The 11,491-nt window shown below is 44.9% G+C and overlaps 1 protein-coding gene across 2 annotated transcripts in view; it reads right to left on the bottom strand.

Moving 5' to 3' along the window:
* LOC132401258 (E3 ubiquitin-protein ligase TRIM33-like) overlaps window positions 1-11,491 on the bottom strand; it is a 29,086-nt gene that overhangs the window by 6,534 nt on the left and 11,061 nt on the right. For both annotated transcript variants that reach the window (XM_059983280.1, XM_059983281.1), the window contains exons 5-7: window positions 10,803-10,989; window positions 6,167-6,222; window positions 3,451-3,640 (exon numbers count right to left, since the gene is read on the bottom strand). In XM_059983280.1, coding sequence (XP_059839263.1) covers window positions 3,451-3,640; window positions 6,167-6,222; window positions 10,803-10,989 — 433 coding nt within the window. The remainder of the gene's footprint in view (window positions 1-3,450; window positions 3,641-6,166; window positions 6,223-10,802; window positions 10,990-11,491) is intronic.

Raw genomic sequence — 11,491 nt, 5'->3', positions numbered from 1 at the left:
ACCCTGACCTGGAGTTACACACTGACTTTGGTTCTTTGCGGGAATGGGACCCGCTCTCGGGGTCTCACGTCTGGCCGTTATTTGACATACCAAGCACGCGGCCTAGAAGATGAGCGTGCCTTTGGAATTCCGGGATCTTGTGGCTCTGGAGACGAGGTCGGTGCCTCTGCAGGGAATCGGTGTGTCTTGGGAGATGTAAGGTTGAAAGCAGTGAGCTGGCTGCTGGCTGTGTGCCCAGAGACCCAATTCTTCGGGCACGGGACTCGGAAAATGCGACGCAACAAACTTTTAACATCGTAAATCAGTGAGTTGTTATGTTTCCCCTCTCGCTGTCAAACGTAGACACCTCTTTTTCCCATATCAGGGAGACAGAGAGCCTGTGGTATGTTGAATTACCGGGTGAACAAGTAGTCTTTGGGATACTGCAAGTCTGTGTCTTTATCGATGCTTTGCTGAACGCTTGAGTGCTCGGTGGGGGTGTCGATGCCTTGTTGCTGGTGGGGGAGAGGGGATCGTGGCTTTGCTGCTGCTTACGCAGTGGGGGAGGGGGAGTTTGAGGGGCTTTGTGGTTCTAACATTTAATGGCCATTCGTTTTTTGGGGCACTGCTTTGTTTTAGTAGATGGTTGTGAAGAAAAAGCTTTTCAGGATGTATATTGTATACATTTCTCTGACATTAAATCCACCTTTGAATATTGAAAGCCTGGTAGAGTGGATGTGGAGACAATGTTTCCTATAGAGGAGGGGCTGTAAGGTTAGAGGGTCCAGACTCAGAATAGAGCAACGTCCATTTAGAAAAGAGATAGAAGGAATTTCTTTAACCAGAGGGTGGTGAATCTGTGGAATTCATTGACACAGATAGCTGTGGAGGCCAAGTCATTGGATATACTTTAAACAGAGGTATGTTCTTGATTAGAAAGGGCATCAAAGGTTACAGGGAGAAGGCAGGAGAACAAATAACAAATCAGCCATGACAGAATGCCTGAGTAGAATTGATGGGCTGAATGGCCTAATTCTGTTCCCATTTCCTATGGTCTTGTAACCCACTGAGCAGAGCCAGATTCACCACATCAGTGATACCGGGAGCGACAGGACACAGGACACCCTCTGGGAAAGTGGAAGGGCATTAACTCCAACAAATGTTCGGTAAAGGGCTTGGGGAAGAGAGGGTGAATGATAGGGTCCAGTGGAGTGCTGCAGAACAGAGGGTACAGGTGACCTTCTTAGTTCCCTGAAAATGACAACACAAGCAGACAGAGTCATGAAGGTGGTGGCCCTCATCAGACAGGATGTTGGGTTCCAGAGTTGAGCAGCTGTACAAGACATTGTGAAACCACACCCGTAATATTGTATGCAATTCTGATTGTGCGAAGGATATTTTTAGACTTGAGAGATGGTAAACAAAAAGAAATTCACAGGAATGTCGCCAGGACTGGAAGGGTTGAGTTATGAAGAGAATGTATAAAGCTGGGACTGTCTGTCTGGAGTGTTGGGAGGTTGAACGGTGACCTTACAAAGGTATGTGAAATCATGAGAACAGAGAGAATCTGAATGGTCAGTCTTTTTTCTCAGATGAGGGAGTGTAAAACTAGAGGGTACAGGTTTAAGGGGAGAGCATAGATGATGTGCTGACATTTTAACCTACTCTAAGATCAATCTAACCCTTCCCTCTCACATAGCTCTCCACCTGTACCTAAGAGTTTCTTAAATATCCCTAATATATCGGCCTCTACCACCACCCCTCGCAGAGTGTTCCGTACACCCATCACCCTGTGTAAAATATTTAACTCTCAACATCCCCACCCCCTTTACTTTGCTCCACCTTAAAGTTACACCCCTTGTATCAGCCACTTCCCCGCAGGGAAAAGCTCTCTGCTTTCAATCCAGGTAAGTGTGAGGTGGTTCATTTTGTTAGGTCAAATATGATGGCAGAATATAGTATTAATGGTAAGACTCTTGGCAGTGTGGAGGATCAGAGGGATCTTGGGGTTTGAGTCCATAGGACACTCAAAGCAGTTGACTCTGTGGTTAAGAAGGCGTATAGTGTATTGGCCTTCATCAATCGTGGAATTGAATTTAGGAGCTGAGAGGTAATGTTGCAGCTATATAGGACCCTGGTCAGACCCCACTTGGAGTACTGTGCTCAGTTCTGGTCACCTCACTACAGGAAGGATGTTGAAGCCATAGAACCATAGAAAGGGTGCAGAGGAGGTTTACAAGGATGTTGCCTGGATTGGGGAGCATGCCTTATGAGAATAGGTTGAGTGAACTCGGCCTTTTCTCCTTGGAGTGACAAAGGATGAGAGGTGACCTGACAGAGGTATATAAGATGATGACAGGCATTGATCGTGTGGACAGTCAGAGGCTTTTTCCCCAGGGCTGAAATGGTTGCCACAAGAGGACACGGGTTTAAGGTGCTGTGGAGTAGATACAAAAAAGATGTCTGGGGTAAGTTTTTTACTCAGAGAGTGGTGAGTGCATGGAATGGGCTGCCGGCAACGGTGGGGTGGAGGCGGATATGATGGGGTCTTTTAAGAAACTTTTGGATAGGTACTTGGAGCTTAGTAAAATAGAGGGCTGTAGGTAAGCCTAGTAATTTCTAAGGTAGGAACGTGTTGGGCACAACTTTGTGTGCCGAAGGGCCTGTATTGTGCTGTAGGTTTTCTCTGTTTCTATGGCTGTCCACTCGATCTATGCCTCTATCATCTTATATCAAGTTACCTCTCATCCTCCTAGTCTGCTCAACTTTTTCCTCATAAGACTTGCTCTCTAATCCAGGGTAAGATTTAAATAGCATCCGAGAGACAACATTTTCACTCTGAAGGTGGTGAGGGCTTGGAACAAGCTGCCAGAGGGAATGCTGAGTCAGGTACACTAGCATTGTTTAAAAGACAATTGAACAGGTACATGGATCCCGGGCTTAGAGGGAAATGGGCCAATCACAGGCAAAAGAGACAAGCCCAGGAAAGCAGGTTGGTTGTCATGGATGAGTTGGGCAAAAGGACCTGTTTCACTACTGTATAACTCCAGGATCTTCTGCTGAGCCACACATGGTATGTAACCCTATAGTCCTCAGGGAGTCTCACTCTGTGTAAGCTGCTCTGCAATATACTGGCAGTTCTTGAGGGAAGGCTACACAGGACTGGTGGGGTGGAATCCCAACAGAGAGAGAGCAGTAAAAGTGAATTACGTAGAGCAGTACAGGCCCTTCAGCACACAATGTTGTGCTGACCTTCTAAATAACTATAAGATCAATCTTACATTGGCCCCCATTTTCTGTCATCCATGACTGTGTACATACATTTGTGCACGTACGACTGAACGTTTGCGTGTATCGGTGGGAGGGGTTTATGTACGAGATCCTGGTACGGGGGGGGGGGGGGGTGAGATTCTGATAGGTGCTGCCCACAGGCAGAGGAAGAGGGGAGATGAAATTCTGAACTAAACTCACCCATGCACGTGGTTTGGATCTTGAAGAACACCAGTGGATGGCCTCGCAGTTCTAGGCTCTGTCCCATAGCTGACGGCCCCTCCTGGTACCAATCCCCATTGATCTGACCACTACCCTCATTTGCTCCGTGGTTGTTCGGAGTTTTGGAAGCCTGAGGATGTGCTGGCAAAGTCTCAGAGTATTCCATGACCTAAGCAAGAAAGACAGCACAGTGATCACACTTCATTCTCCTATGTCAGTGAAGTCCCAAAGCCAGGGGACATCAGTGAATTCCCCACTCCCCCTCCACCCAATCCAACCCTGGGACTCTAGTAAAACCTCCCCATTCCTGGGGCTTCAGTGAAACACCCCAAAGCCCCAGGATATTCCTCACTATCCATGTTTTCCAATGGTTGTGGAGAAGACTTCTGCAAAAGTACACATTACAACCACATGATACTTTACATGATTAGTTTATGCAGTGAGCAAAGCCTGAGCTGCAGTTGGCAGAGTGTTGAGTATACTGAACCCTGTATCTACAGCAAGCAGTTCTTCCTCATGCATTGCGCTGCACATACTGTACTTTCAGAATCCGGTTTATTATCACCAGCATGTGATGTGGAATTTGTTAAATTAGCAGCAGCAGCAGTTCAGTGCAATACATAATCTTGCAGAGAGAAGGAAAAAAAAACATAATAAATAAGAAAATCAATTTTGTATATTGAATAGATTTTTTAAAAATGTACAAAAACAGCAAAACTGTATATTTAAAAAAGTGAGGTAGTGTCCAAACCTTCAAAGTCCATTTAGGAATTGGATGGCAGAGGGGAAGAAGCTGTTCCTGAATCACTGAGTGTGTGCCTTCAGGCTTCTGTACCTCCTACCTGATGGTAACAGTGAGAAAAGGGCATGCCCTGGGTGCTGGAGGTCCTTAGTAAAGGATGCTGACTTTCTGAGACACCGCTCCCTAAAGATGTCCTGGGTACTCTGTAGGCTAGTACCCAAGCAGAAGCTGCCTAGATTTACAACCTTCTGCAGCTTCTTTCGGTCCTGTGCAGTAGCCCCTCCATACCAGACAGTGATGTAGTATGTCAGAGTACTCTCCATGGTACAACTATAGAAGTTCTTGAGTGTATTTGTTGCAATGCCAAATCACTTCAAACTCCTAATAAAGTATAGCCGCTGTCTTGCCTTCTTTATAACTACATCAATACACTGGGACCAGGTTAGATCCTCGGAGATCTTGACACCCAGGAACTTGAAGCTGCTCACTCTCTCCACTTCTGATCCCTCTATGAGGATTGGTATGTGTTCCTTCATCTTACCCTTCCTGAGGTCCACAGTCAGCTCTTTCATCTTACCAACATTGAGTGCCAGCTTGTTGCTGCATTCCACTAGTTGGCATATCTCACTCCTGTACGCCCTCTCATCACCACCTGAGATTCTACCAATTTGTAGATGGTACTTGAGCTATGCCTAGCCACACAGTCATGTGTATACAGAGTAGAGCAGTGGGCTAAGCACACACCCCTTGAGGTGCGCCAGTGTTGATCGTCAGCGAAGAGGAGATGTTAGCACCATTCCACACAGACTGTGATCCTCCCAGTTAGGAAGTCGAGGATCCAATTATAGAGGCCCAGGTTTTGCAACTTCTCAATTAGGATTGTGGGGATGACGGTATTAAGTACTGAGCTATAGTCGATGAACAGCATCCTGACATAGGTGTTTGTGTTGTCCAGGTGGTCTAAAGCCATGTGAAGAGTCACTGAGTTTACGTCTGCCGTTGACCTGAGTACGAGACCTATCTCGAGACAGACTTTAACTTTAACTTATTCCCACTCACTGCCTCCTGCCTGTCAGCCATTCCTCTATCCATGCCAGTATCTTTCCTGTAACACCATAGGATTTTATCTTGTTAAGTAAGCTTCATGTGAGGCATCTTATCAAATACCTTCTGAAAATCCAAGAAAATGATATCCATTGCCTCTCCTTTGTCTACCCTGCTTGTTACTTCCAGATAGAATTCTAACAGATTTGTTAGGCAAGATTTCTCAATACACTGACCATGCTGACTTTAACTTATTTTATCATTAGTCTCCAAGTACCGTGAAACCTCATCCTTAATAATAGCTTCAAACTCTTTTCAAACCACTGAAGTTTGTCTAACTGGCCTATAATTTCCTCTTTTTTTGTCTTCCTCCATTCCCTTCAATAATCACTTGATCCTGGCAATTTTCCAGTCCTCCAAGACCATACCAGGATCAAGTAATTCTTGAAATTCCATTACCAATGCATTCATTATCTCTTTAGCAACCTCTCTCAAGACTAAGGGACGTAATACTTGCAAGTCCTGCAAGAATTGGGATGTTATTCAGTGTATGATTTCAGCTGGGAAATCCTTGCCAGGATAGGATGAATCCCATGGGTGCTCAGGCTATCTTTCCAATGGGCACAGCTTACCTGGCAGGAATTCACATGTAACCTAACACAGGCTAAAAATGCTTTCATAGTATAATATGCGCATGAGAAACTAGCGTTCATGGACCCAATTTCTGAGCTTGTACCTTTTTTGTACAGAATGCCAGTGCTAATATCATGAAGTTTGTACCTGATCTGAACGTCTAGTGCACACTGCCTGTTTAGGCAGAATTGCCGTGTTTGTTACACAGGAGGGTGGGGACAGGCCCGTGTTCATATTATTACCATAATTTGATGGAGAAGAACTGAGAGACCTTACCATGAGGGAGCCATCAGTATCCACACTGTCATCAGATGATAATGTTATTACCAACTCTGTAAAGAGAGAAGTTGTTTTTTCAGCTGTATTCTGCTTGCTTCTGATTCTTTGAATATATTCAACAGTGAATAAATGCCACTTTATTGCTGAAATCAGTCCAGGCCTCCTAAAGCAACTACATTTATTAAATCTCCTTTGATTTTAATTGAAGTCAGAAGTGCACATGGGACCTTTGTTACCACAGAATTGACATTTAGGTGGGACATTGTCACCGGAATGAGAAAACACAATTATTTGCCTGTGTTTTCCAATATTGGTATCATCTCACAATAAATTATTGGCTCAAACGTGGTAAAATATTTTCCGTTGATGTAAGAGAATGCAAAGATGAGAAGGATCTTTGATGAGAGACGAGAATGCAGGAGAAATATATTTCATTTATCTGGTGCCTTTCCCAACCGGAGTCCCTGCAGTGTTTTGTCATTATTCACATTGGTAGCCTCGGCTACTGGATAGGTAATTTCAGACTGGGAGATGCAATAGGAGGACGGGGGTGGTGTGGTATCATGAACCATCCTCAGAAAGGCAAGCAGGCCCTTCAGCCCACCATGTCAATGCTGACCAGCAACTACCCATCAGCACTTGGTTTATAGACAACCATGGCTTGGTGATGGAAGGTAGACCATCTAAAGTGCTCAACTTAGGGTGCTGGAGTGAAATGAGTTGTGGTAGGAGAGTGTGGGGTCCCAAAAGGGTCAGTGTGACTGGTAGCTACTTGGGGGTGAGAGCTGTGCTGATTGTGTAATCCAAAGAGTGTGAGAGTCTGTGGAAATTCCAGCAAGGCAAAGGTTAAGACGTTGTCCAGACAAGAATAGTTTACAGATAATGTGCAGTCAGCCCAGGCAAGAGATGCTTTTGAAGAACAGTACAAGCTCAGGATGCAAATAAAGGATTCTCGGGTGAAACTTACTATTGGTCAGTTATTTTACTAATTCTTAAGTATCATTGACCTTTAATGTGTAAATTCTATTAGTTATTAATACTTGTATTACCATAGTGTGATTGGTGATTGATTATGTAAATAAGGAATTGAATATGCACAAGGTTACCAATTGGATCAATATATGTATTCACTAGTCAATTTCTGTATCAAAATGGAATTTCTCTGTTTGAACTGCAGGACAGTCTGGAGACAGAGGCCATCATGCTGTCCTTGTGCACAAGTACATGAAGTGTGATTGAGGAATGAGTGCTTGTTGCCAGAGTCCAGTTGATGAGCAGCAAGTCCTGTGAACGATGGTTCTCCACGCCTGGTTTCACTGAGAGTAGCTCGATTCACAGTCCAGAGGCAGCAGGTAAGGCTGACAGTGGCAAGATTGAGCTGAACTGGGAATATCCAGAGATGATTCCCAACATGGAAAGGTCGGCAGCAAATTTAGGGCCAATATGAAGATGAAATGTAAGGATGGCCATATTCAATAACACTAGATGACAAGGAATGTTGTAAGTTTAATCAGGAAAGGAAAGGGATCACATGTAAGGTTTAGGAAACTGAAATCAGACAGGGACCTTGACAAACATAAAGCAAACAGAAAGGAATCAGAATTTAAAAAGAGGGTGTGAAATATCCTTGACAAATACGAGGGGTGATTGATAAATCAGTGGCCTAAGGTAGAAGGAGTCAATTTTAGAAAACCATTTATTTTTCCAACATAGTCCCCTCCTACACACTTACACACATAGTCCAGCGGTCGTGGATCATACGGGATCTTGGACCTCCAGAAAGTGTCCACAGCAGGGGTGATTGATAAGTTTGTGGCCTAAGGTAGAAGGAGATGAGTTATACAGCTCTCGTTACATGCACCTCAGGAACCGTGTAGCCAAACGACAGCTTAAAGTAACCTGGTGTGGAGCCACACTGACTCATTGTGAGCACCCTAACTGCTTAGGAGTCTCCCCTGACCGATGCCTCACTTTCAAGAACCACATCAATAAGACAAGGGCAAAAGTGAGCACAGGAAACAACATCCTGAATAAGCTCACAAACACAAAATGAGGAGCAAGCTCGAAAACATTGCGAGCCAGTGCGCTTGCTCTTTGCTATTCCACTGCCGAATATGCCTGCCCTGCATGGGAAAGATTTACACATGATAGAAAGATGGATGCTGTTCTGAATGCAAGCTGCCGACTTATCACAGGTTGTTTAAAACCAACAAACACCCACAGCCTATATATCCTGGCGGGTATCGCTCCTCGATATAAGAAGAATGGTAGCCAGCAAGAAAGAACGACTCCGTCAAACATCAGATGAGAGGCACCCTCTACATGGTCATACACCCACACCCAGCCACCCAAAGACAAGGAGGAGCTTCATGAACAGGGTTGTTCCATTACAATCAACCCCATCTGAAGCCCGTATCGCCTTGTGGTAAGACCAGCTCGCCAGTCTCAAACAACCCCCAACGATGGGAATTCCACCGGATGAAAGCCTTCCCCCAGGAGCTAATTGCAACTGCGCAACCTGGATTTGCCTGAACAGATTTAGGACAGGTGTAGGTCATTCAAAGGTGGGATATACAACTAGCCTGACAACTTGTGAATATGGAACTGAGCCACACACTATGCAACTTCTCCTGCATTGCCCATCGCTAGAGGAACCCTGTACTGTTGCAGATCTTGCCGAATTCAACAACAAGGTGCAAAAATGTGTCCAGTCCTGGCTGGGCCATCTGTAGACTGTCCGTAGACATGATAAGAAGACTCAAAGAGTTGAACTGAGAGCTGTAACGAGAACTGTATAACTCATCTCCTTCTCCCTTAGGCCACGAACTTATCAATCACCCCTGCTGTGGACACTTCCTGGAGCTCCAAGACCCGTATGCTCCACGACCGCTGGACTAAGTGTGTAAATGCAGGAGGGAACTATGTTGAAAAATAAATGTGCTAGGTTTTCTAAAATTGACTCCTTCTTCCCTAGGCCACGAACTTATCAATCACCCTTCGTAGGATCAAGGAAAATCACAAGGCATTTTAAACTTGCATTCAACTCAAGAGGACAGCTCTGGAAAGGGTATGCTCACTTAAGATCAAAGAAGGGAACTTACCGCTGGAGCCAGAGCAAGTTACTAAATGACCATTGGAATTCACCAAGGAGAAGGACATGGATAACAATGAGATCAGAGGTGGGGAACATCAATTTTAAGAAGATGTTGTGTTGAATGTCTTGAAGAACATTAAGGTAGGTAAGTCTACAGGGCTTGATAAAATTTAACCAGCGTCTATCCCACAGAGGCTACTGAGACCTTTTATCCTCGCAAGTTACAGAAGCTGCTCCAGAAGACTGGAGATTCCTTTGTTCAAAAAAGGTAATCAGCATAAGGCTGAGAGAGATCTGACAGAAATATTTAATATTATGAGAGGCAAAGATAGGGGTGGCGGACCTCCCTCCCCCATCACCCCCAGAGTGGAATATCATATAGCTAAGGACATAGTTTTAAGATGAGAAGGGGAAAGTTTAAAGGAGGTTTGTTAATGTCAATGAGGCACTTAGACAGACAGCGAATGGAGAGATACTGACCATATACTGGCAGGTGGGATGAGTTTAGGTTGATATCACAGACATGGTGATTCGCCAGAATGCTGTATGCCTGATATATTAATCTATAAATGGGGAAAGGTGGTGTACCCAGAGAGCCAGGATGGGAGTAATAGTCTGAGATGGAGCACGTCAGAGGTGAGGAGGTGGGAAACCCAGGTTACCTACCTTGAGATAATTGGGAATGTTTTGAAAACGATGTAGGGTGCTTCTGCACAGGAACAAGTGGGCAAGGTTGGCTTCTGGAAAACGATGAGTAAGAAGAGAAGCTGGTGCTCAATATAGGGAGGGCAGGGCCAGCGAGGTGCTGGATGGAGGAGCAATCATTGTTGAATCCTTCAGCTGAACGAGTCTGCTTCTGATTAGAGGGATCGGAATTACAAGTGCCTTTACCAGGGTTGGTATAATTACAACATTTAAAAGGCATTTCAACAAGTAAAAGCATAAGAAAGGTTTAGATCAGGGGTTCATAACCTATTTTATACCATGGATCCCCAGCATTAACCAAGGCGTCCATGGACCCAGGTTGGGAATGCTGTTTTAGAGGGATATGGGACAAACATGGGCAACTGGGACTAGATGAGTTTTCGATAAGAGAATTTCAAGGAGGAAAGAGGGAAGAAAAAGGATGCTGTCAAATTTAAAATTGACTAGAACAAAATTATACATCCTACTATTTTAACAAGTAGCTTCATTCTGAATTGAACCCATGCTGTCCCCACCTTGAGAGTGTGCTATGAGATAAAATTGAAGTAGGGAGCTTCACTCTGTGTCTAAGCCATGCTGTACTGGGAGAATGATTGGATCTTTTGCCTACTATCCCTGTTATGAGCCTTTTACACTGAGGAACTATACCAAATACCTAACCCGTGTTGTCTCTGGCCTGGAGATCCATACACAATTATTATTAGCCAAGCAATTTACTTCTTTATCCTATACCTCAAACTATGCATATAACTGCTGGGAAATCTCCAGCATTGTTTCTGCCCCCTGCTCCCTCCCACACACACCCAACACAAACAGTGAAGCTTGCAGCCTGACCTGCAGGAGGTTGCTGGGATTCAGCATTGAGGGTGATCTCCTCTGTACTGCTTGGTGAGGATGACTCCGGCACTCCGGCCCTCAGACTGTAGTTGTGCTCACTGTGCCAGTGCTGTTGCATGCCATCTGATGTACTTTCCTCTTCCACTGAAAAAGAATCTTCGGCTTGTAGTTCGTTTGAACCATTCTGGACAAAAAAAAAGAACCATTGGGCATTTGGCAAAACCTCTGGCCTTCACAAGGCACCCCCCTGTAGTCAGCAGCTGATGAGTTCTCTGTGAACCCCACAGGCCCAGCGGGGGGTGGGGGGTGCTCGGACACTCCCCTCGCTGCCGGCCCTCTGTCTCAGAATTCCAGACGAGAGATCAGCTGATGCTCCATCCACTCTCCCATCGAACTTAAAGGCATAATTTTGAGGAGAAGCAGATGATACATCCCTCAGCAAAGTCACCGTGTTAGTGAGGGCAAACAGTAAGGGGTGATTTAATAAGTAGAAAGTTGGAAGGTTGTGTTTAATACTGCTGGGGAATCTCAAAGGATAGAAAATAAGATTATTATAGAGCAAACAGGAGGAAATCTGCAGATGCTGGAAATTCGAACAACACACAACGCTGGTGGAACACAGCATCTATAAGGAGAAGCACTATAAGGATCTATAAGGAAAGATACTATCTTTCCTTTCAGTTAGT

Source organism: Hypanus sabinus, chromosome 10 (assembly GCF_030144855.1).
Source record: "Hypanus sabinus isolate sHypSab1 chromosome 10, sHypSab1.hap1, whole genome shotgun sequence".
Taxonomy (NCBI): Eukaryota; Metazoa; Chordata; class Chondrichthyes; order Myliobatiformes; family Dasyatidae; genus Hypanus; species Hypanus sabinus.
Note: the sequence above shows the minus strand (reverse complement) of the source record. Positions and strands in the feature narration are given on the sequence as shown.